Below are 27,193 nucleotides of genomic sequence, written 5' to 3'. Positions count from 1 at the left end.
ATAAAAAATAAAAATGAGGATGTGCTGACTTGAAATTAACAAATCTGAGTAAGCTACCCCCTGCGCATCAACACGCCAGATATCAAAGCAATCTAATAAGAGGTTTTCAAGGAGTTGATGAAAATGACATTTTATGAAAAAAAATCATAAAAAATTGAAAATGGCACAGATCAACTTGGCATGAACAAATCTGAATAGCCTCCCCCCAGGGAACATGCACACCAAATATCGAAGAATTCCGACTGTCACTTATGGAGTAGATAGTAAAAATATAAAAGTTTGACGGACACCTATGATTCACTCTACTCTCTATACCTCAATACCCACCTATACCTAAAGCTACGCTTTCAGCTTTCGCTGACAGCGGAGCTAATAAAATGTGAGTAGCCTCACTTTCGCTCCCCAGTTTTTGAGTGACCCCATGGCCCCATCCCTCTATTCCTCCGACCCTCAGGTCATAAATGATGGTTCCCTAAATCGGTGATTGTAGCTTGGCTACACATTTTAGCCAACTAGGGGGTCTTCCAAGGGGTTAGTCTAGTTCCTGACAGGGACCTAGACAAGGGGTAAAGGGCTATGGGAATCAACTCAAGTCTGTGCACAGGGCACTCAGGCTCAGATAATTCTGTTTACAGAAAAAACCCAAACAAACATGGAATTGTGACTATTTTACATCTAGGAAAACATACACTCACTAATTCTTGATACTGCAAAATATTCATTATTTTTTATACTGATTTGTGATTACTCTATTGTTGATTTTTGACAGTATTTAATTCGTTTATGTGCTTGTTTGTTTTCTTAATATGGTAATGAACTAACAACATCAGCATGTACACACACACACACACACACACCTTTTCATTTTTAACCAAACCATGTCTTAATAGTGATGGTAGAGATAGATGTCTGGACAGACGGATGTCATCATAATAACAATGGCCACAATCACTACTCAGCAAATACAAGGTACAGAAAGATTCCAACCTATTGTAAATCAAAACAAGTTATCATTAAACTTTATGAAATAGTTTCTTTATTTATTACTGAGCAAGATATTGACTGTAATTTACAATTCGTGATTCATCAGTTTTATCATAGAAAGACCCATTTCAAAACTCGTGAAAGAAGTAAGTACACATATTTCATTTACATCATGTGGCATGTGCACAGTGTGTAAATGTATGATTCTTGGTGTTACTACCAAACAAGAAAGACTATAGAGTTTCAATTATGCGAGTGTTTTATACACCTCACACCTTTTTTTTTTGTTTGAATCACACACACAAAAAAAACAAGCACTGGTAGTGCACATGCATATGAAATGTTACATTTTATCTCACTGTGAATACATTGAACAATTTGTATTTAAATCTTCCCTGTTGCATTCGACATTGATGTTGGTTTGTGTTCACAGTAAGATGAAATGTATCATTTTATATGCTGTGTGCAATCAGTGTGTGTTTTGTTTATGTAATTTGTAGCAAAAAACATGACTGGTATTAGTCAAAAACACTGTCCTGACCTAATTGAAACTCTATAGTCACTCTGGTTTCGAAGTAACTTTTGTTTCATTATGAAATACCCTTAGCCTTAGCCGCTGTTGGTTTATACTCTGTCACCTTTATTACACTGTAAAATTTAGTGTGTATATATATAATCGTACACTGACCAGCTGAAAATGCAGCATTTGTTAAGTTTGCAGTATTGACTGTGGTATCTTTTAGTTTTTGGCAATGATATTTATAATGCAAAGAATGCATAACTTGCAATAAAGTGTACTTGGAATAGAAGCCTTTGGTTGTTGGAGACTATGTCTTCCTTTATCCTATAAATGTGGAAGTAAACTCTTCAAAAGAAACAATGTAACAAACTGTTGACAAACAAAGTACCAATTATTTCCTGGTGTGGTGTGGTATGGTATGGTATGGTATGGTATATTATAGAACTGATAGCCATCATATGAGGAGCAGTTGTCTTGAACATTTTGCTCTGCCGACTAGTATAACTGATACAAATTCTGCTCTGCTATATATGTTCAAAAAGAAATTTGTGCAATTTTTATTTGAGACATTCTGAACAGTGACAAGGGAAATGCAAAAAATGTCTCAAATATGAATGCACAAATTGAGACATTCTGAACAGTGACAAAGGAAATTTAAAAAATGTCTCAAATATGAATGCACAAATTGAGACATTTTGAACAGTGACGAGGGAAATTTAAAAAATGTCTCAAATATGAATGCACAAATTGAGACATTCTGAACAGTGACGAGGGAAATTTAAAAAATGTCTCAAATATGAATGCACAAATTGAGACATTTTGAACAGTGATGAGGGAAATTTAAAAATGTCTCAAATATGAATGCACAAATTGAGACATTTTGAACAGTGACAAGGGAAATTCAAAAAATGTCTCAAATATGAATGCACAAATTGAGACATTCTGAACAGTGACGAGGGAAATTCAAAAAATGTCTTAAATATGAATGCACAAATTGAGACATTCTGAACAGTGACGAGGGAAATTAAAAAAATGTCTCAAATATGAATGCACAAATTGAGACATTCTGAACAGTGACAAAGGAAATTAAAAAAATGTCTCAAATATGAATGCACAAATTGAGACATTCTGAACAGTGACAAGGGAAATTAAAAAAATGTCTCAAATATGAATGCACAAATTGAGACATTCTGAACAGTGACGAGGGAAATTCAAAAAATGTCTCAAATATGAATGCACAAATTGAGACATTCTGAACAGTGACAAAGGAAATTAAAAAAATCCAATAAAAAGATAAAAAGGTCTCTTTATGTTTACAATCATAATACTGTAAACTTAGTTATTTTCACCACTAGAAAATGTTGAGTTTTTGCAGTCTTCAGCTACTTCTAAAAGACAATTTTTTTACTAATTACCAGACTGGTACATTGTGTTCATGTACAAGAACACATTTTAGTCACTACTTATTTTAGCGTGGAGGAAATCATTTTCCATCTTGGAATGCTGGAACCCCATAGAATTAATAGATTATTTACATCATTCCCTAATAATATCCAACTACGGTTATTCTATCTTTCAGGCATGTCCTATAGGGTTGTTTTTGGTGCGTGTAACTTTTAGATCTTTCTTCATGTATTTTACCGTTAATTAACAGCTAAAAATACATCTTTTCACAGAGTAATGTTTTGTTGTTGTTGTTTTTTTTTTAACTTGCCAAACATTCCTTTGTACTTAGACTTATCCGCATTTTCCAATTAGCCCTCTAGTCACTTTGTATTCATTTTCACATTTCTTGTAAATAGTAGTTTTTAGTAGTTACATTGTATTTCACTATTTCTCATATCAAGTATTATAATTTAAGTAGTAGGTTGGATCATGGACACGACTAGGTATGCTTACCTATTTCCATATCATGGTCCCCACCAGAGTTCATATATTTTATTAGCATTTTTTTTGTATTCACACTTTTGTCTTTTCTTTCGTTATTGTTTAACTTTGGTGAAATAAAGATTCATTCAATTAGAACTTGCAGTTACATCGTTCTATTCTATAACATTTAGATATGCAGTCAGGTGATGACCTATACTGTATATCTTGCCTTGCTATCCTATGAGAATGAATATTGATTTGAAATGTCACGATTGAATCTATTTATCAGGACTGTTCTACTCATTACTTTTGCACATCCCTACATACAACTATGTACAATCACTATGTGTGTACATGCACATATATCCATACACAGTTACAAACACACATATTACTGATAATACTGTCTGATAATACAACTTTGGTAATCAAGGCTTCCATTTACTAAGATAGACACAAACTAAAAGTATTGTTGTTTGACGTGATCGATTACACACAAGTGGATGATAGTGGTTCCTCTGTTTTGCAAATCTTATCACACTGTGATCAAGATAGTGTCAACATTTGAAGTCCCTAAAATGTACACAAGTTTATGGAACTAGCTTTCAGAAAGTCACCCTACTGAGACTGTAATTAAACCAATATCCATTCAATATCAATGTTGTATCAACATGTTGTGACAATATTTTTAGTTTGTGTTAATAAACAAAAGCTGTGATTACCAGAGTAATAAATTGATGCCATGTTACATATCTTCTTTCAAATAGTACTTCATGATGGTGTCAGATACATGTAAATAACATTACAGTATTAATATCATATTCCTGGTTAAACATACATGTACATCTAGTCAATTTTCTCATACACCTCATACTTGAACTGGATACCCTTCTCTTCTTGGATTTCACTTGGAATGCTGGGATCACTGAAATGGATAGAGAACAAGGTAATTTTAATAGCCAATCAAAGTACACAAACTGTAATACATAAAGACAACAGCATATTGAGAATCAAACCACTGACACTTTACCAGGCCTTAATACTGGTAGTAGAGTGTATCTTGAGAATCAAGCCACTGACACTGTACTAGGCCATAAGACTGGCATTTTTAAGATATGGCCTAATTACTGAAAATTATTAATTATGCAAATGACTTTTAAAACTAAAAGCTACATCACAAAACTTTTTAGAAGCTGTGCACTTTGTTATGGTTGATGTATTTAGTAAATCATATTGAATGTGAAACGTGATTCTTAAGATTTAGCCTAAATTACTGAGTCATTAATTATGCAAATGAGTCATTAAAACTAATGACACAGACAGACTTTTCATCTCTAAATTATAACCTTCCTTACGGACTGAGGGTACAAATGGACTACTTGTGTCTAGTTAACTTAAAAACATACATCGTCTGTGTACTGGTTGCATGACTCTGGAGACATTAAACATTTGACAGATCACTTACCTGACAAGTTTGAATGCACTTGTGTCAAAGTCAGGGAAGAATGTATCACAGTCAAAGTCAGCCATTATTCTGGTCAGATAAACACGGTGACATTGTGGTGACAGTAGGGATTCCTGGAGATGAAATAATACAGCTTAGAATGAGTAATAGTAATAATCCACTTTAGAAATAAAATTTGAAACCTTTCCCTTTACATGTACTTTAATTAACTTAATCCTCTATACTCTTTCTATCGGATGGGGGGGGGGGGGGGCGGAGGGGAGGGGTGTATTTGTTTATACACAAAAAACCTACAAGTTGGGAAATACAGAATTACTTAACACCAATCCATCTTCAGTTCAAAATGTGAACAAAGTGAATGAAATAATGTAAATCCCAATTGTAAAAATAAATAAATATTTCTGACCATATAAATTGTCACTTGACATATGAAAATTTTCAAATTCCAATAAATGTCTCTGGACCTTTGGATCAGGATTTTGTCCACTCTCCTCATATCAGGTCAGTTACCTTCAATCCTCAACGTCATGTACAAACAGGCATATCAGGGCTGTATATATCACTATGTACCAGTGATTATTTGCACTGCAGTTCAAAACCCCCAAAACTTATTACATACCTGCATGCACACAAGGATGTAATCGCTCCTTGCACACAAAATAGTGTGATCACACAGTATGATTGTTACGAAAATTTTCCATTTCGGATAAACAAATGTATTATTGACAGAATTCCATGTAACTTGAGTGCCAGTGTGGATACTCAGGGGTATGCTCGTGAAAGTACAACCACAGAGGACACTGCAAGTGCTTGTGCAAATACCCCATGTACATGTACGTCACACTTGCACTCAAGTGTCACAGTGTTCTGTTATAATGCTGTGATCATAGGTCTGTATCAGTGCATGTATGTCACACTTGGCACTTAAGTGTCACAGTGTTCTGTTATAATGCTGTGATCATAGGTCTGTATAGGGCTAATAAATGTACAGCAGCAGGGTACATCATAGTAAAGCATTACATATGCATCATGCATTTCTTCAACTCCAGTACTTATATTGGTGCTTACCTTATAGACTCCAGTGCCACCAAGAATAAATACTTGATCTATTTTATCTTGTAATGGTGACTCTGATAACTGTTTCAATGCTTCATCTAGTGTAGGCATTAGTAAATGAGCACCTGGTGGACATTCACTGAAAAAGATAGAGTATAGAGTCATCACTTTTAACCATTGATTATCATACAATGTGATAGTACAATAGATAATGATAACGATAGCTAAACACTCAATCAGGTAACCAGAACCAAACAATTTTTTAGGCCTAAAAGTAATTTGAATCAACAATCCATTGATAATTCAAGATGATAATAATAAGGAATAATAATAATGTTGGTTTTTATACAGCATTTTCCCACTTAATGTTCAAAGCGCTTTACAATTATTACTCTGGCATGGATCTATAGTGGCACAACAGCCCTTTACTTCCTGAACTCCCTAGGGAGCATACAATTCATTCCAGCCTCTACAGGTGCATGGGATTAAAGCATTCACATTGCAACCTCTATCCTACCAGGTCCCCAATTATACAACTGGGTTGACTGAGGCACAATCGTAATTCGAATCTTAACCAAGGACTCCTAGCCATTCAGAAAGAAGTGGCAGCGATGGGGCTAGAACCTGTAACCTGCAGATTCCAAGCCAGCCATGCTAACCATTCGCCCATCATGACTTCCACAAGAGGATGTGAGTGGAGACTAGCCTGTTTACTGCACTATTTTGTTACACTATAGCTGGCATATGTCCTAGTCCTCGATTCCAGCTAACGATTTAACACAGTGGTGCAGTAAAACACACTAAACTGAGATTAACACTTACTTTAAAGTTTGACTGAGTACAACATTAAATCTGTCAGACAATGGTCTATACTTGTCAGGTATTGAAAACCATGATTTTCTACCCATGATAACAGCATTCTGTTTGCCTTCTTCTTGTGTTTCTGATGTCAACGTGGTAAAGTACTTCATTTCTTTTCTGAAATAAACAGCGAATATTTGTTATTACTTATATTCATTCATCCAATTAGTGCTTTGTGACAGTGTAGGGTTGTCGGTGACTGAGTAGTTAAACCACTTGCCTCTTACCACTGCGGCCAGGGTTTGAACCCTTTCAGGTTTTGATCAAAATTTACCGTGCTGTAAGTAAGAAGAGTGTCGTTCAGTGTGACTCTACCTAACAACGCAGGTTTTCCCCAGGTACTCTGGTTTCCTTCTGCATTAACACTGGACCCAGGAGGGATGGCCCTCACTGGACTTCTTGGGAGATAAGTCTTTATCTATCCAGTTTAAATAAAGATTATTCATTGATTTATTATTAATCATTTATAATCACAAATAATTAAACTGAGAGAGTCTTGTACATTCTAGGTTATATGGCTAATACTACTTTTCATTCGTCAGAATTTTTTCATCATGCAATTATGTAATGCCTAAGCCCACCTAAGAAGTGCAAGGTCTCTCGTTTTGATCTATGGGGCTGACTATTGAACTAATTTACCCCATACCCATACAACAACCCACATGATGTTGTATGTACAATTATGGTTTGTTTGTTTTCAAATCAACCCTCTTTGTCTTAGTCTGTTTTTTCATTGTTTGCTTGTAAGGTATGTATGTATGTATGTATGTATGTATGTATGTATGTATGTATGTATGTATGTATGTATGTATGTATGTATGTATGTATGTATGTATGTATGTATGTATGTATGTATGTATGTATGTATGTATGTACGTACGTACGTACGTACGTATGTATACATGTGTGTGTGTGTATGTATACATGTGTGTGTGTGTGTGTATGTATGTGTGTGTGTACTGTGTGTATGTATGTATACATGTGTGTGTGTGTATGTATGTATACATGTGTGTGTGTGTGTGTGTGTGTGTGTGGATGGATGCATGCATGTATGTATGAAAGGATGGTGGCCAAATTACTGAATAAATCCATCATACAACACATTTTATTGGGGTCAAAGTTCTTCAGTCTCATCTGTATTTTTTACAAAAACATCAATACAGTGTATATGCCTATAACGGTCAACTAAGAATAACATTTTAAAACAATCCCACTGACAAGTACCTGTGAGTGTAGTAATGAGATTATTCAATCTCGGATACAACTTAAAAGCTTGGCCTGTTTGATTTTGACTGTGAAGATGTCCTCTGACCATGGAAGTACGTTGTATAACCATGGAGGTATAAGGGGAGATACCTACATGTATGGTATAACACATACTTCCATGCTCTGACATAATCAAGATTAACCCAGCCAAGGTTCAAAGGTAACTGGCTTTAGAAGTCAGTATGTCTATGTACATGTAGTGTGTTTGTAAATTGTGACCTTTGTGCTTGTGATCTGTCAAGGACTGTCGATAATGTAATACTAGTAAATTATTGAACTATATGAGTACCTTTGCTTTACTTTATCTCTGAACTCTTCTCAAAAACATGTCTGGTTGCCTTGGTTACTACACATATAAATATATTCAAGATGAAGTTTGATATGGTTAGGTTATGGTCTACTATAACCATAGACGATACTATTGTCTATGCTATAACTAAGTGTTTAGATCCTTCATAGTATACATGTGTCTTCATTATGCACTCAGAATCAAGTACAGACTCTTCCCAGTATTCGGTCACTAGCAGTTTGACAGACACCTTGGTAAAAAACTTGTAGATCTCAAATAACATAAAACAGAACATTTTTTCAGGTGTTCAGCAAACTGATTGATTGGTGCAGAGGAAGGGAATGGTCACGTGTCTAGTTCGCCAACATGACATTGCATTAATTTGCAATCTAGTCCTGCTGCTGGGAGAAGGAATACGGGACTCGATTCTGATATTCCTAAAACAGTAAACAATTTTTTAACAAACATTTCTTGCAAGCCCAGGTTACATCTCCTCGCAGGACGGAGAAGGGAAGGGGGGTTGTCGGGACTCGATTCTGGTCTACAAGCAGGACTAGACGACAACGGACACAATTCTTAATGACATCTCAGTGCAGTGCAGAGCTACAGTGTGTATAGTGTAGCTAGAGCTCAGTACACGTACGTGCAGTGTAGCTCGAGCTGGCCGGGCGTTCTTTCTAACTTCCGGGGCGGGGAGAGCATGAATTTTACCCGGGATTTTTACCTACCTTAGCCTCCAAGGTAGATCACCATTCTTTCCGATACCCATGTTATTACAGGCGGCAGCTACTAGGCTTATTTTCTTTAGTGGCATATTGTAAGTGTGGTAACGTCTGAGGAAAGGAGAAACGTAAAATTGAATATGGCGGCAAAGTTTCCTGCGCATGACTAAATACTAGTGACCTGTGTGTGACCTTTGATGACGACAGCAATCCAATCACATGAACTTGAATCATAGTACGACGAACCGGTGAAAGTGTGCATTAAATATATTAATATATACTATAACACAGACACAGCGTACTTCTTACTTCGTATTCCATTTCAAGACAATTATCCAATAATTTATTGAGAATAATTTCTGACGTACCATTCTCTCGGAAAAATAACAGTTTATTCGGTGTGTCGAGTCACCACCGAGAAAGGTTGAAGTTCTCGCTTGGAACAGATGATGGTAGCAAACCTGCAAAACTTGAATCACTGGGAATCACGCAGCCTGACTATGTCAGATTATAAACATCTCCTAGATCGATAATCCAATAATTGTAATTTGATCATTTGCCAGATTTGGAAAAAAATAATCGAACATTAATGCGAAGTTATTTCGATGCTTTATGGTGATGATGGATAAGCCGTTGCGAGGATAGTTCATCAAGTTGAAGCTCAGACGTGGTTTGAGATTGAATGGATTTTTGAAATTTGAAAATTTGGTTTACGCTTTCATTGGTCAACAACCCCTTTCAATTGGTTGATATCACTGTATGCTAGGGGCATTTAATGTCTATGTATTAAAGAGAAGGTAGACAGCGGACTCTCATAAATTTTGAGCTATTGCCATGTACCATATTGCCAGCATCTTTTTAAAGGACTGACAAGCTCTTCCCCATACTCCGTATAAAAAAACCTATATCAAGTTTTATATTGAGTCCATAGAGATGAAATGAACAAGATCATGCACAACCCAAGTTCAAGGGAAAAAATGTGAAATTTATACGTATACCCTGGTCGTTCTACGTCTTGACAACGTGCATCTATGCGCCACGCGCCAACGCGTGTCTACGTCATGTCAAAACCTTCAAAACCTTCAAAATTGCCATTACTTTGTCCGATTTTTCTTTGATATTACTGGTGCTGGAATGATTATGATATTCTTTAATACTGTTCTTCATTCAGTCAGAAAAATACTTGTGACCTAAGAATACACTATCTGTTCACGACTATGCTAATAGTGATTGTCAATTTAAAGTTCTGAATTAAAAAAAAATGTCAAACGAAAAAATAAACAAAATGCTACCCCGACCGGCATGCACCACCAGCCTCAACACTTTCGTCGAGTACCTTTCTGAGTTTTAGAGCCAGCGGAAATATATGCTCTGGTTAGCAAGCATGCAAAATGTCTGTATTCTATGAATCTCTTTCAACTTGTGACATAACGGAAATTGGGAAAGTTTTGGACGCCGAGTGCCGAGTGATGAGCACGGGTAGATACTTCACAATTGTAACGAATCTGCATGGGTACTGATTAATTGTGAATATCTGGAGAATACATCGTTTGTGTTTAGATTTTTGTCCTAAAATAAGCGACCTTCGTCCATTGATTCATTTCTTCTCTACTGGACAGATCGATATCGTAGATTGGTGGATGTTGCCCACGAAAAACACTTGTACGTCACTCCACCACGTGACCATTGCGTGCAAGTAGTAGGATACTGGTGCTCGCGACAATAATATCCTGTTATTTTGCCAATAAAAAGTTATTCCCAGTGATGTCTAATAGATGAGCTAATGCAAGAGCTATGATTATCATAAGTTAGACCAAACCACAAAACGAGATATGATCACTCTGAGTTTATGTTTCCGCATTTATTAAAGCTCGAAGTCTTTGAAAGTTTTCGGTGGATCATTTAAAGTTCAAAGTTGGTACTATTAGAATGTTTTATATTTTTATACCTGGATTCAGTTTCACACTGTTTGATTTTATGGTCTGAGGCCAACCGCTTGTTACATTTATACCCAATTCATCACCTGACTTGAAAAGTTTGGCACGTTGACAAATTTACAGTTTACGATATCACACCCGTATTAATTTCTGGTATATTAATAAACGTGCATTTATATTACACACAGTGAGTTCCGACAACTCGGTAGTTTCATCGCGTGGCCCAGTAATCGTGACTGGACCTCCGTTCGGCGTGTTTCGGGAACGGCGTACTTAGTACTACTTCCGAAATAGGATACTAAAATAAAGGCTTACTAACACCGCAATGATTTCTCGTGTGCAGGATGTCAACTTGAAATTATGCTTCATCATTCTTCCGGCCAAACTATTAACTTTTGTTTTCAATAAAGTAGCTCATCAACACTGTTGACAGCTTGGCAGCAGAAGCAAATTTTGCTGACGGACGCCTTTCGAAACATATTTATATACTCGATAAAGATTTCTATGTTATTAGAGTCTAACCGTCGTCCGTTTTTGGCAAGATAGGAAATTGGAACAATATGTCGGAACTATAAAAACTGTTGTTTTTTAAACAGATTTTCAAATAACTTTCCCCGTGTGTTTGATGAAACAAAACACGCAGAAAGTCGACGAACAATATGTTCTATTGTGGATGTTATTTCAAGTATGTCGATGTGGTGTACTGTTTTCCGGATAAATAGATCACACTTGTGGTACCGTGAAATATACTTGTCTTTTTTTTATCCGGCGACATTCTTTGAAGAACGGTGCACACGTAAACACACACTTTATCTGAGCAAAATAGATACGAATTCCTGGTGCAAGGTATACACAGAGACCCTAGCAAGGAGGAAAGCGGTATCAAATAAAACAACAACAACAACAACAACAACAACAACAACAACAACAACAACAACAACATCAAACAGTAGCATTACTGTAACTTAAGTTTCTCGCTGTCTGACAAAATAAAAATAAAAATGAAAATGGCACTATCCCTTCGTCAGAATTACATACATGTATAAGTTCGTTTACAAACTATCATAGTAATGTCGACGTCGAGCAAACAACGATGAATCCGCCAGTCGACGTCTCCCAAAGTTTTTCCTTGACGAATTAACGAACGTTAGGTTGTCGATGCCTTACTCCTTCGTATACGTACTAACAAAGAAGCACAGTAAGGGTATATTCAGTACTTCAAGTCATGTACAAGAGACGGGGTTTTAACTTTTAAGATTTTCTGTTCAATAAGTAATAAAATCGTTCTATTCTTCTTACTGCAACGATTGAACATTGATAAAAGTGTTCGGATAGTATCTATATAGCACTCACCAATAGTTATTCCTAAATTTTCATTTCCCGATGGTTTTGAATTTTTCTTGAACCGATTCTACACGATCAGTGGTCTAACTATAGTAAAATCATCGTAACGATCACGGGAACGCATTCTTTACGCTGAAATATAAATTATAACTTCTCATGTCCTTCACATTGTTAATTATGGGTCTGTAGTGTGTATGTTTACCGTAGTCATGGGTCCTTTTTTTGCGAAAAAAGAGGGTAGATGCAGCGAACCTTATTTTTAAATTAACAGATCACTTGAAAGAAATGCCAGGGTGATATTTTCTGTCTGTCTGTCTGTCTGTCTGTCTGTCTGTCTGTCTGTCTGTCTGCCTGCCTGCCTGCCTGCCTGCCTGCGTGCGTGCGTGCGTGCGTGCGTGCGTGCGTGGATTCTACTTACTGAATGTATGTATGTATGTATGTATGTATGTATGTATGTATGTATGTATGTATGTATGTATGTATGTATGTATGTATGTATGTATGTATGTCTCTAAGAGGTAGTTATGGTAGTCGAAAGTCGACATATATTGCGTACGATAGTGAATCACGACCTGCTTGATATATATTGCAGTCACACAGAGAAACAAAAACATTATTATCTTTGTATTTACTCTTTGCTGACTTGTCAACGTGACCACTGAACCACTACATTTCACTGAACTACGGGAGGTCCTTCATGTTCCTGTACGGAAATATGCACGGCGTCCTGACGTGACCCAGGGACAGTGAAGGACATCACTAACTAGCACAATGACGTCACATCGATGAAACACCAACATGACTAGACAGGTGAGTATCGTCAAAGTTCCGAGAAACTGATCTCTCCACCGTCACGCTTCAGAAGTACAGTAATTGGGAAAGTTTACTCTCATTCACACACTTTGTCAACTTCCAACTAAAAACAAAGTACAGCTTACTTTGACTGTTTTTAAAAAAACAACACTTTTAATAACACAAAAATGGCTTGTATTCAAGTTTAGGTCGATGCCCCAAATATAATATTCATATTAAGTTTATTGCGTTATTAGAGATCGGGTGTCGTTTCACGACATCCTTGTAGGCTTGTTGTTTGGCGGGAGTAGCGGCGGAGGATACTGAGCGGGAAACATTGAATTTCCATAACAAATAAAATCATATCGACAAACCATTAACGAGCATCGAGCCAATAAGGGATTCTTCGAAGTTTTTTTCTGGTATTTACCTGCTTGACTGTATATGGGTTTAAACAGAACATTAGGGCGGGGTAAACTATTTCTGGGTACTTTCAGCTAATTTCGTCATCGAATAATCATTTATTCCGGAAATACAATTTCTATATATATATGGCAAGTATGACTTGTTTTGATCAAAGCTGACGATTTAAACTTGACTTGACATATCAGCAGAGAAGGAATCGGAGTTAAAAAATGTAAGTATATCAGAATATATCATTCGAGCATTTCACCATGAAAACAAATAGGCTAATCTCTAAGACTAATTATTTTTTTGTGTGTTGTCAACGCCGCAGTAGCCTTAACTGGTACTTTTTTCTCTTTTCTTTTTATTCTTATTTTCAATTTACAATTGAAATCAATTGAGTTTAAACAAAAACATCGCCTGGCTCAACAAAATCTCACTATTTTGCTGGGGGCGGCTTCTTGTTGTTTGACGCTATCAAATCTGGCTTCTTTATATCGTCAGACATGACAAAATCTTACTTTTCTACAATTCCTGCAGTTTCTTCACGTGAGCTATCGTTATCTTTGTATGTTGTTGCAAAATCATATACAATGTAACAATATATAGTTTATCAGGGATGCCAATAGCTTACACTGTAACAAACATACTTCAATTTTTAATGTGGCAGACGATAAGATGTAGAGATGCAAATTAGATTTTTGTCGACACAGACGATAAGATTTAGCAACTTGAATGTTAGTTAGACATTTGTTAAGCCAGGCAGTAAAATGTAGCGTTTTTCTTTAATTTTGTCGACACAGACGATCGACGTTTTTTTCTATTCAACTGGTTTCAATTGTACCTACGTTGTAGTACATTTGTACTTGTATATGTGTAATTGTGTCAGATACCCGATATCCCATAATGTAAATTTTGTTGATGAATGGTCATGTGAATCTCAGTAACAACTGTTTACACATGGACATCAATCCAGTGTACACAATACAATCAGCAATGAGGTATTTAATGAAGTTATTCAGAATGGTTGAATAATTTCACGTAAAGGCTTGGTCTATATTTTAATAGACAAAAATTAATTAAAGCTATCGAAAAGTTGCAACTACTTGACTAATTTGTTTTGAAGAATGTTTGTTGCTTTGTTTACTTACATTGTAGTATCAACGGAACATGACTACGTCTTTCCGAGTACTTTTTCAAATGACAACTCACGTTGATTCGAGGCTAAAGTACGGTTGCTTTTGAACTTGCAATAAACCAGGATACATTTGTACACCCCATCCAGAGAAAGTTCGTAAATAAAACGTCAGTGCGGTTTTTGAATTTCATCACGTACTTCCGCCACACTTCTTTCTTCAAAAATAGTCGATAAACTATGGGGTCTAGAAGTAAACTTACCCAGAATACATTTCGAACAAGTGTAACTCACCCCATAAAAATATTTCGTATCGAAGTGGTCGCCTAGAATAAAACTTAGTAGTAAAGAAACACCAATACCAACCAAACTTGAAGTCTTGAAAAAGACAACTCAGTGAATTAATCTTCTTGAATAGCCCACTGATATATGAGACTAGTGAAAGATTCAAGCCGTTTTTATACTCCTTTACGGCAGAATATACATATACTTTACAGTGTAAAGCATTCTCTCAAGCCAGAGCACACATTTCTGGTGAAGCAACGAAATATGGACTCTGGCACGTTTTGGACGGTGCCGTAAAAGAGGCCTGTAATTTCCTATAGTTTACGACCTTGAATGTGAAGTCGATTCTAGAGATCCATTTGTGTATACTAGTATATATCAATGACGTCATTATTGCGAAAATGTGAATAATATGTAAACATTTCATACTGATCTGATAGTAACATGAAACTAACAAAAGTTAATATATATCTACATACAAGCACTCATACTTACACTCACTCCCCACACACTACATACACAGAGACATGTATATTCATATATACATGGTACTATTAGTCGAACCAAGGGAGATCACGGTATGTCAATATGACGAGTCTGTTTTTATCTCGAACTGTATATTTCGTCGTCAAGATTTTAGAATAATTCCTTATATAGATTCATTTTACTTTGCATTAGATGAGCAAATACATGAACGGTAACAGTGCAGGTGCAGTCGAGTCAACGAAGTTTTTCTTGCAAAAAAACTGTTCTTACGCAATTTTTCTGTGGGCGGGCATTTTTTTCGATCAGCAGTTGGGGGGGGGGGGATTGCGATGGGGAACTTCAGTCCTGATGTTGATACAGTGAGAGGGGAAAACATGGAAATGTGGGGGAGGGGGGGGGAGTGGCGGAGAGTGTCACTGGTGTCTGTAAGGTAACGCACACTGTGTACGTCAAAATGAATTGTTGTTATAGTGGAAAGTACAAACCGCTTTCCTCATGGGGAGTGCGTGAATCTTTCACAATATTGAGTGGGAAGTGGGCTGGCGGACAAGTTGAAACCAAGTGGGAGTGAGGGAGGGGGGGGGGCAGTGGAAGGGCACACGAGAACAGCTAAACACCCTCCCACAATTTTTTTTGGGAGGCGATTCTATTAAAAACATCATTTCTTGTCTGTAACAACATACAATTAATGAAAACCACAAATCTGTCCTCTAGCTGCACCTGACAGTGGCCTGGGGAAGGTCATTTCGTAAGGAATGTTAATCTGCTATAAGTGGATAATGGAGTTTAGAAAACATAGTGACTAATGATTGGTACAATACAAATACAGTCTGTCAATATCAAACTATCGGAATGAAATTGTCGTCTGCCACAATTAACATCGACTTGTGACCAACCTCTCCCGTAAAGTACCATAGAAAGTCTAGTGTTTTGTAAACGGATGTGGTTCGGGCTAAACTTCGTATAGTCATACGCGGGTACGGATTGTGGTGTGTAAACAGTTCATGTTCAAAACAACGAACTACGTTGTGTGAGCGAGATAAGTTGTACTTGACGTAAAAGGGTAGGCGAGTAACGTAAAACAAATGACGTATTCTAAACGACAGGATAATCCCAGTAATTCAATTTAATCCCACGGATTAAGGTTCTCCTTGAACTGGTTTGATAGTCTTCATTTTCTGTCACGTTTCCTCACAACCAGTTTTATGACAGCGCATTACAGATTACTGTTCACTGGTTCAGTCTGTTTGATACAACCACACAGAAAACCAACAAGAAACTGTACATGCTACACTTTGAGATAGCAAGATTGATTGAATAAAGTTTTTTGCTACTTTTTGTCTAAATGAAATGAACTAACGTACCACCGTGCAGACATCAAATGCTAATATCCCAACACTTGTGTAGCAAACAGCCAGAGAACATTAACCTGCAATGCGCTGTATTTAGGACGAAATATTGACAGCGTTACAAGTCTTATCTATGTACAACGAAATATTGATAGAGTTCAACTAGCTTAGAACTCTTCGCTGTTGTCGGATGCTTAGAACTCTTCGCTGTTGTCGCATGTTTTGACAACGGAAGGGTGTAGCGACAATAACAACACCAGCAAAGCTAAGATTGTTTGAAAATGTCCTCTATAACATTACCCATTATATTTGGTTGGTAATGTTCATTCGACACTAGCATAATTTTCGATGAGAGAAATCGCGAATTCTTTGAATGACAAGTCCATCGTGGTTGATACTTGCACCCCAATCACGGTCACAATCACAGTTGTAGTTACTGTGATGTTTCCTAAAAACGATTCTAATCTCTACAAGGGCTTAGTCACGGCCACGATCACGGTCACGGTGAAACCCGGCAGATCACATCGATTGCCACGACACGTGTGGACCCCGCAGCGAGGTCTGTGTATACCTTGATGTAAAAAAGAAAACATTTTTATTGCCACCCCTCTGAACTTGAACAAAGCCTAAATGACGAATATGGTAGAGAATTTCAAGGTGACATATGGGTTGGGTGTTTGTGACCAGCATTTTTTAGCTCAAAAGGAAGAATATTTTAAAAGCCTAAATTCCTCGCCTGAAATATAACGACATACAATTAAATAAACACTACAAAAAATTCCTTCCGATTTTCATTTATAAAAGTGTTCAACTTGGCGATTTTAGTATTGCATAAATGGAACATTCTCCGTTTATTTTATTTTGATTTAGCTCAGAGACAAAGATAATATTGTTCAAGTTTCCAGGCTTTTTAAAATATATTTTTGAATAACATTTAAACCCCCCCAAAAACTACACAAGTGTGTTTGTGTGTGTGTGTGAAATAATGACCTGTGATTGTGAAACAGTTTGATGAATGCGAGACAACTAGTAACTCGGAAAAAAAAGTTGAACACATTTTCGTTCAATGAATAACAAACTCAAAACATTTGAGACTTAAAAATTCTCCCAAGGGACTAATGCCAACCGAAGAAAGAAAGACAAAAATGGAGACTGAGGTAAACTCTTTTATCATGATCACGTTGTACTACCGGTGTTCAAATAGTATAGTCTGCTGTGTATTTGCTAGACATGAGGTCAGCATTTTCTGAGAAAATCTATTTTGTATTTCGTCGCATGATCGTTCGACATCGGAAAATAATTACGGCTTAGCTTGTCTGCTGACCACATGTCTAGCAAATGCACAACAGATTATGGTATTTGAACACCGGTAGTTCAACGTGCTTTAGATAAAAGAGTTAAACACGCTTTCACAATTACTATGTAATCGCTCTCCATTTTTTTCGAAAATCGGAGCTGAAAATGACGTACATACAAATTATCTGCATAACTGGGTGAGTTCGTTAACTTTCGAATGCGCTCATTGACAGTAAACAACTTTGACGAGGAGCAAATGATACAGGAAGGAAATTTAAAAATTGATATTCATTTTCGATTGGTTTACAACCCCAGACGCGTATCACGGGATGATATACGTTGCAATTAACAAAAACTATAATTTTTGGTGTATTCGTAACTACGATTGATATAATATGGCAAATCAGAAGAAATTTTGGAGAGAGAAAAAATATGCAAACTTGCGCACCATTCAAATGACGTCATAGTCACTATAGATACCATGACCATATTTGGAAAGCAGCTATCTAAATTATCAATTGTGTACCAGACTCAAAATATTTTCCGGTGTGTGAACCACAAAACTTTTCACCTCGATAAGAACTGGGTTGGTATGTGGCATTGATGCAACATTCCAGGCAACTACATTTTGTCACGTGACTACTCGAGCTCTTGTATATAAAAAGCAAGCGATGCTAGTTTTAAAGTGAAATTCGCTTATCCTAACTACTTCTTATCAAAGATATTTGCTTTGAGCGGCAAACAAGTTATCCTTGGTTTTCTAGGACGGGGCGTACTAATCACTTTGGTAACATATGTGCACAGCCTTACTGAAAGATACAGCAATAGTGGATTTTGAATTAGCGTATACACATTTTGTCATTGCTAATTTGAAAAAAAACTTCATCTCGTTCTCAGCTTACAACACCAACCGTGTTTACAAATATCGCTATGGATAACTGGACCCGGATTTGTATTTTAATTGGACTTGTTTTTTCAACTTTGACGTATATCGAAGGGAAGGCGATTAAAAGTTTTGATGACGAGGTAAGTGAGAACAAAATAAGCATATCCAGTCTATTTTTTGAACATTGAAGTTGTAATTAAAAGGACGATGCCTTCAAGTTTAATTACGCCGGTGTCTGTCTGATCACTTTACAAGTTTTAACACAGCTCTCGTTGCATAACTTGTCGGGTAATCGTCGATTAGAGTAACTGCGATGTAATTTGTTGCCATTGCTTAAATGGTTGAAATATTATCCCCTCAAAACAACACTTTTGTCTCAAGTTAACAGGAAGTAAGTTTATATAAAACTTTTTTAATTTGGCACCACCAGCGGTCTTATTCGTAAAATCAACGTTGCGGTTAAGTTTCTGTCTGCATCCACCTCACCCAACACTTGCTGCAGTGATATCAAAGACTCAGAAAAATAGTTGTGGTCGTATCAAGAGCTGGCGACGAAGAGGAACGTGTCACTTAATTGTATTTGTACGAGATATTAAAGGGAAAGTTTGGCTGCACCCTTTCCGCAGAGAGTCAAACAAATTATTGAGGAATGTTTCTTTTTCTATAGAATTATCTTGGACACTTTGACGATGCGTTAGATGGCGGTCAAGGTACAGAAGAATCATTTGAGAATACGCCGGCTCATCCGTCGAGCTACCACTTGTCTTCAAAGTTGTTCGGTCGTCACCGTGGAATACAGGCAACGTTAGGCAGAGGTAAACAGCATAAATTGGATAGAGACGTCCTCAGATGTGGAGTAGCAGATGAAATTGAACCAGCATCAAATCACGGAACAAACTCGAGGGTTGCAAGATTTCTTGCATCAGGTACGTGAGATTATACGACTGAGTAAACACAAAAGACTAAAGAGATTGACCCTGAGGGTGTCATAGTGGCGCTGATTGACTATCAGTGTACTACTAGTATTTGATAACTCGTGTTGCCTTGGACGTCATTGCTATTGACCGCAAGTCTGCTTAAGTACGATTATGCGGCTTCAATAGATTTGACCTTAATTACAATAGATTGGAATGTATGTAATTTTAGAATTATGGACGGTTCAAGTTTATGTCAAGAGTCATCCATCGTCGTAAACCTCGGGCGTAAACCGCAGCCTCTTTTACGGCACCGTCCAAGAAACTTGTGCTCTGGATTGAGGATTTTCGAAAACAAATTTGCCGCCTGCCAAAAGTAGGAAACAAATATTCTGACAAACTCAAGACAGAAAGAAAAAACTGTTTCCAGGGTATGAGCTAAACAAAATTTTGTTGGTACAAGTATTTATGTGTCTGTTTCATCTAAACTTTTAAAGTTTCTTGTCAAAGGTTTATACTAACTGTTGGCAAAAGCTGAAACAAACCAAAGACGCTAACATCAAATCAAATTACTAAGAATACTGACTTGACTTAGTTCATTGAATGAATCCGGTAATTTTTCATAATGATATGTATTTTTAAAAAATGGTATGGCGTGCAACAATATATTTTGAGGAAATTTGCTAATGTTAGTTTTCGGAATTCAAATTTCAATTGTGATCAGGTAAGGGCATTGTTATCACCTTGTTATCACTCTTTTAGTCTCAAATTTTTCATCACCAGGGCCGTAACCACCCTCACACTGCTCTCTTATATTTTGATTCAAAGTTTAATCACACTGCTTCCTTTAATTTTGATTCATATTTTACCTACCTACCTACCTACTTACTTTATTATTACTACCTTGACCTGTTAAAATAGCACCACAAAGCATTCTTTTAGTCCTTGAATTTCAAATTCTCTAGGGCGGCAGGGGGAAAATTCACCCTCCCGTACCCTCCCCCACTTGGCTCCCTCAAACTTCTATTCAACTTTTACTGCCCACTTTCCAATTTTACTCACAAATAACTACTTCCCAATTAATTCCCAAACACTAGATGGGCACACTCCTGATATTATTGGGACCGAGGTCAACATCTCCACAATATTATCCCTAATATCTTACTCAACTGTTCCCGTTTTACTCCAGTGAGACTCCCTTAAATCAAAAAAAGTTGTACTATATATCGACAGACGAAACCACTATAACATAAAATCTATTCAATTTCATCTTCAGGTAAAAAGTGGAAGAAAGACGAAGTTACATTTCGATTCGTTAATTATTCACCGGATGTCAGTGTGGAGGACCAAAGAAAGGCTATCCACAAAGCATTCCAACGTTGGAGTGACGTCATACCATTGACCTTTGTTGAGGTCACAGAAGGTGGTGAAATATTACTGTCTTTCGTGACTGGTGACCATGGCGATATCGCTGATTTTGACGGAAAAGGTAACATATTACATTGCCTCAAAATAAAACCCGTTTTTAACGCCCCTCTTTCCTTGTGTATTTTATCCGTTTAACCATAGACAGTGGAGAAGAAACTCTACTGTCTATGGTTTAACCCTCTATTCACTAATGATGTTGGTTATATCATCTTCTCCACTGTCTATGGTCGTATACTATGAATGTAGGACGGACCTCCATGATTCTATTATGCCTTCGTTTACATTTGTGAATGCCATATATCTAATAGTGTTCTACAGCTTTTGCTCGCTGATTCATATAGCAAAAGACCCTCCTTCCAAAGACACACCATGACGTTTCTATCATGATTCCGTTTCGCAAGTGTTGACGCCCTCATGCGTCGTTACAACCAAATTAAAGATTGAAAAACGTTAACGAGTCTTCAGAAAATTCAGGGAAATTGCCGCACCAAGGGACATTTAACAAAAATGCCTTAATGGGCCTGGTGTTGTTAATCAAATATGATAATCACATGCTTTTTGTTATTGCAAATGATTATAATTTATATATTCTTAATTAAAATTTATCGAATAAGAGCAAGGAACGCACATCTAACACCTGTGTTTACATTTCTCGTAGGTGGTACATTTGCACATGCGTACAAGCCTAAAAACGGTGACATACACTTCGATGATGACGAAAAGTTCACAGTTGGTTCGTATTATGGAGTAGGTCTTGATTTTGTCGCCACTCATGAAATTGGACACAGCATTGGTTTGAAACACTCTAAAGAAAAAACAGCCATCATGCAAGCTGTATACAACAAATATGACCCCAAGATGACCCTGACAGAAGACGACATTCTTGGTGCCCAAGTCATGTATGGTAAGTATGTCATTTCTTTCATATTCGCTTTAGAACTCTCGATGATTCATTGGTATTAACTTTTGGATAGCATCGTCGTGAAACGTTACATGTCCTCTTTACGGTAATGTTACTGTAATAACTGACATACACGCTTCTTCTTTCGTTGAGTCAGCGGAAAAAATATGCTCTTGCTTACAAGAATGTCTAGAAGTAGTTTCCCGACGATCAGTCTTGTCTTCTTTGAGTAATAATATTTGTAAAAACTAGAAATAAAAAGTTGTGCATTTTGATATGTTGTATACATGTTTGAAATTGCAATGTTTTGGCCTAAGTTATTTTATTGGTGACTGCACAATTGTTGTCCATCTTTCAACATGTTCAAAGAGACAACATTCCGCGCTAACACCACTCACTTCGCTTCTCACAAAAGAAAAAAAAGACTAGAAAAAGAGAGCAATTAATCTATTTTATTCAAAGTAAACCAGAGAAATTATCAACTTCATTCACAATAGACTGGTAGTCATGGTAATGCAGGGTAGCTAAAACATATATATGTCAACAAAAGTATGTTTAACATCATTTTCAACTATATCATTTTGCAGGAAAACCAGAAGAAGGTCCAGACGCATGCTCAGTAACATTCGACGCAATATTTGCAGGTAAGGTATTTCGCTTATATATGGTTACCATAGATTTCATGGAATATCTTTTATAGAGGGCGTTCTATCACATATAGCTGTAGCTCTACTTCAGACCACTGTACTCAAACTGTAGTAATCTGAGGTTCTGACCACCAGTATGACAGCCTATCTTATTTTTATTACAATGTATATTTTTGATGTTCATTCTTTAGAGATTTATTTCTTTTTGGAGGACACTTTGAATCAATGGTTTTGTAACAACATATCAATGAGTAGGTCCTCAGGAACATTCATGCTAAATTTGGTGCTTTTATCCAGCGTGTAACAATAAACTGCAAAACTGGTGTTAAGCAACCTGCCTAATAGCATTACCCATGTGTAGTATAAGTATTTTACAACAAACCATTCACATCCTTCCTGGCATCCTTACAACACGTAAAAAACCTAGCCACATAAACGACTTACTTGTCCTAACTCAATCACGTTTCAATGATAATAACGATAAACAATCACCTCTTATCAAGCTTGTTTCTTCTTATCTGTAGATGCCGACGCAAATGTCTTTTTAGTTCAAGGCAGTCACATATGGGGTCTTGGCAAGTACGGTGGTATAGCTAAGGATTATCCAAAGAAATTGTCCTCGGTGTATTTCGGAATGCCAAATGACATTACCGCAGCTTTCACATCAGCTATGACACAGAAAACATACTTTTTTAAAGGTAAGTTACTGTAGTTTCTCTTTTCAAACCATATAAAGTATAATGTAGAGAAATAAGAGCAAACTTTATTGTAGTTTCATTTAAAAGGGGGACTATTTATAGAGTTCAGTGATTACGCATGCGCATTTACATATTTTATTTCAACAAGAATTTGGCGTAAAAGTCCATTTCCTGTTAAAAATAACGAAATATACATTTATTTCTCATTTCAGGGGATCACATATGGCGGTTCTCAGGTACGGAGCTTGACGTCGGCTATCCAAAGAAAACTGATGAAATGGGACTTCCCCATAGTCCAGATGCGGCATTCTATTGGCGTGATAACGAGGAAGAAATCTACATCCTGAAAGGAAACAAATATTACATGTGGAACGAAGCGGAAGAAAAAGTTCTCCCTGGATCAAGAGGTTACATACGTGCCATGTTTGAGGGCGCCCCATTACATGTGGATGACGTTACAACATTTGGGAAGTTCACATACTTTTTCAAAGATGGTGAATATTGGAGGTTTAGCAATAACAAAGTTGTGGATCAAGGATTTCCAAAGTCATTTTCACGGTCATGGCTATGGTGTTTACCACAGTGATAACAAATCAAACACCAGTGACGTCACTTTAAAATTATCTTTTTATGCATCTAATTTATGCGATTTATTTATTTGAGCATTAATTTATTTTCACACAATTCCTGACCTTCAACTCTGAAATAATAGTCTGTTTAAAAAGATATCGTCATCTATCTAAAGTTCTACCTCAAACATTGGATGACTTTCATCGTGTAAAAACTGACAAAATGTTGATGAAATTTTAACAAATTATTTTACTTCTGTTTTTAATTTGATATGATTTATTTATTTCATTCCATTGTATGATTAAAGTCTGAAATTAGATTCAATCAAAATATAGGACAAACTGTAAAAAGAATCAAGTAATCATGATTTTAAACTTGAAATAACTTTTTGAAACCGTCTGAATCCATCCAGATATTTCCGTTTGCTAAGCAAACATCGATCACGCTTTGATTTAATCTCAGACCACTATATAGAGGTCTGAAAAAAAATATAAAGACTCAATTATGCGATCAAAATATCTGTTCATATTTTGAATTTATTCTTTACTTTCTTTCTATTCACAAAAAGACTAAATAACGCTATAAGGAAATATGATATATGGTGATCGTGTACAAATTAAAAGAAATTAAAGTATTCAAGTATTTCTTTCATTCTTTCAATTATTCACTGAATTGTAAATTTATGTTCAAGTGTCATATAAGATATTTAAGTTAAAATAACGATATTGTTTTTTTGATGATGACATTTGGGAGACTTTTGAAGTCATTAGTTTGTTTGTCCATTCGTTAATCAGGTGTATTTAAATTTGATATTCCGCCAATAGGCTAACATTTGTCACTGTCTGAATCTAGGTATTGGAATAACCAGCACACAAAGGCAAAGATAAAGTTTTCATAAAACAAATTAGATATTTTCTTGAAAAAACTTATTTTTGATGTGTAGAATTGTGACATTAATATCATTAACCATCGATAAGATATTTGCATACGAATAAGTTAATTTTTCGTTGAGGGCGCTGATCAGCGATAATTCTGTGGACCTAGATTTCACGTCTACTTGAGAATGTACATTCCTGTGATTTGTTTTTAACAAAATTAAGTCTTGCAGATAATCTAAATGTTATCCACTTTGCATCTTCTTATTTTGTGTGGAAGGATATCTTGAAAAATCAAGGGAATCCGACCACACTATCTTTTGTTGTCTCATCCTTAGAACTCTACTCTCAAGGTTGTATATGTTAATAGTACGCCCCCAACGGTTAACCCGATTTGGCCGTCATCGACATATCAATGTCTTGTTAGTACAGTGATTACTAGTATACCCACCCTGGATTCCGTGACTTTAAGACTAGAGATATCTTTTTCTGAGCTCCTTGATTTATTCGAGATGGTGAAGTGGCCACTTTTAGTCTTTTCCAAGCAAAATGTAAATTTTACCCACAGTTATAAATTATAAGATTATCCGATACTAAGATACATAACTATGTGTCAATAATTTATATCTAATATTTATTTCACTGCTTAGTATGGTCAAGTATTTCTGAAATTTATCAATGAACATCATGTAAAATAGAAAGTTTTCAAATTTAAATTTAAGAAAATGCAAATAATGTAAACATTCCAACCATAGCGTGACCTATTAATTTTTAAAGTTATCTTTTTCTTCAAGGAAATAGACATACATATTTAAAATGTTCGGCGATAAATTATTTTATTTATAAAAAATCCGTTGAGTTGTTTTTGAGTAACATATTTATATCTTTATTTATGTATGAACATTCTATTTATCTTAAAAAAACAGAGAAGAACAGTTTCTTGTCACTGTAATGTTTTCAATACACGAGTTTCTTTTTTAAATAAAATACCTTCTTAAATAATATCTTGTACCTGCTTAATTCAATGTACTTAGTACTATACTAAACTCTGTGTCATTCAGAGATGTATGACAACTTACAATGGTCTTTTTTGTAGTATTTCGAATATTGACTTTAACTTATCTCTGAGAAATTTTAAAAAGGAAATTTTGCAAGATTATCATCTCAGGTTCACCTAGCAAGATTGATTTTGGTGTTTGCCTTGTTACGTGTTTTCGTGTGTAGCTATTGGTCGTTAGTTTTGTTTGTTTGTCTGCCTGCTTGCCAGTGTGTATGTATGTATGTATGTATGTATGTATGTATGTATGTATGTATGTATGTATGTATGTGTGTGTGTGTGTGTGTGTGCGTGTGTTTGTGTGTGTGTGTGTGTGTGTGTGTGTATGTATGTATGTATGTATGTATGTATGTATGTATTTATGTATGTATGTATGTATGTATGTATGTATGTATGTATGTATGTGTGTGTGTGTGTGTGTGTGTGTGTGTGTGTGTGCGCGCGCTTTGTAGACTTGTCTTGTTCTTGAGTTGTTCAGTTTTTTCCCGTTGGCCTTCCATTAATTAAAAACATAAATAAATAAAACAAAAATAAAATACTATGTTAACATTTATTGACAATATATAGTACACGTACGCTTTCCTGTCAGTAATATATGTACATTTCAGGTTGACATTACTTTGCATAATTAATTAATTATGCAAAGTCAGGTTGACATAACTTTGCACTGCCCAATTGCCGAAAATAATTAATTATGAACATGACTGATTGAAGTTAAAAACTACATTAAAAACCTATATTGCACACGTGCTTTGTAATCATTCATGAAAATCTCTAATTACATGAAATTATTACAAGCTTGTATTCTTATGATATTGTGAAATAATTACTTAACATATTTATGTGAATGACAGGATAATAGAATAAATAATGACAGTCACAAAAAACATACATTCACTGAAACAGAAAATTGCACATTTAACACTAAGCCACTGCAGTTTTAGTAAAAGGTTTCAACATTTTTCTTTCAAATTTCAAAGCCCTCCTTGAAGATACTTCACACCTACAAGTATAATTTTGAAAAGAGATGAATTTCTTCACCGTTCTTTTGCTGTTACGCCTCTTTAAAAAATCCAAACATTATTCTTTAAATTGTGCCTTGTTTTGCATATGACTTCAGGAAGCAGGGAAAAGTCGCGCAACTTCGCAATCCTTC

At 36.0% G+C, this 27,193-nt stretch overlaps 2 protein-coding genes across 4 annotated transcripts; one reads left to right on the top strand and one right to left on the bottom strand.

The window, feature by feature from the left end:
- Positions 1-1,056: 1,056 nt before the first annotated feature.
- Positions 1,057-14,679, bottom strand: LOC144447830 (dihydrofolate reductase-like). Of its 3 annotated transcripts, none has more exons than XM_078137938.1 (6): positions 14,662-14,679; positions 9,039-9,143; positions 6,717-6,872; positions 5,907-6,033; positions 4,839-4,951; positions 1,057-4,298 (listed from the first exon to the last, which is right to left on the bottom strand). In XM_078137938.1, the coding sequence occupies exons 2-6, from the start codon at positions 9,122-9,124 to the stop codon at positions 4,220-4,222; spliced, it is 561 nt and encodes a 186-aa protein (XP_077994064.1). In that variant the 5' UTR covers positions 9,125-9,143; positions 14,662-14,679; the 3' UTR covers positions 1,057-4,219. The 3 variants fall into 3 exon arrangements, with proteins under 3 accessions (XP_077994064.1, XP_077994063.1, XP_077994062.1); XM_078137937.1 differs by lacking the exon at positions 14,662-14,679 and adding an exon at positions 12,323-12,615; XM_078137936.1 differs by lacking the exon at positions 14,662-14,679 and having other exon boundaries at positions 9,039-9,435.
- Positions 13,577-24,345, top strand: LOC144447829 (stromelysin-1-like). The gene is made up of 8 exons (XM_078137934.1): positions 13,577-13,742; positions 18,959-19,087; positions 19,615-19,873; positions 21,138-21,350; positions 21,948-22,193; positions 22,778-22,834; positions 23,362-23,535; positions 23,748-24,345. The coding sequence occupies exons 2-8, from the start codon at positions 18,992-18,994 to the stop codon at positions 24,119-24,121; spliced, it is 1,419 nt and encodes a 472-aa protein (XP_077994060.1). The 5' UTR covers positions 13,577-13,742; positions 18,959-18,991; the 3' UTR covers positions 24,122-24,345.
- Positions 24,346-27,193: the final 2,848 nt, after the last annotated feature.

This window comes from Glandiceps talaboti, chromosome 16 (assembly GCF_964340395.1).
Source record: "Glandiceps talaboti chromosome 16, keGlaTala1.1, whole genome shotgun sequence".
NCBI classification, from domain to species: domain Eukaryota; kingdom Metazoa; phylum Hemichordata; class Enteropneusta; family Spengelidae; genus Glandiceps; species Glandiceps talaboti.
The sequence above is the reverse complement of the archived record's forward strand: the minus strand, read 5'-3'. Positions and strand labels throughout refer to the sequence as shown.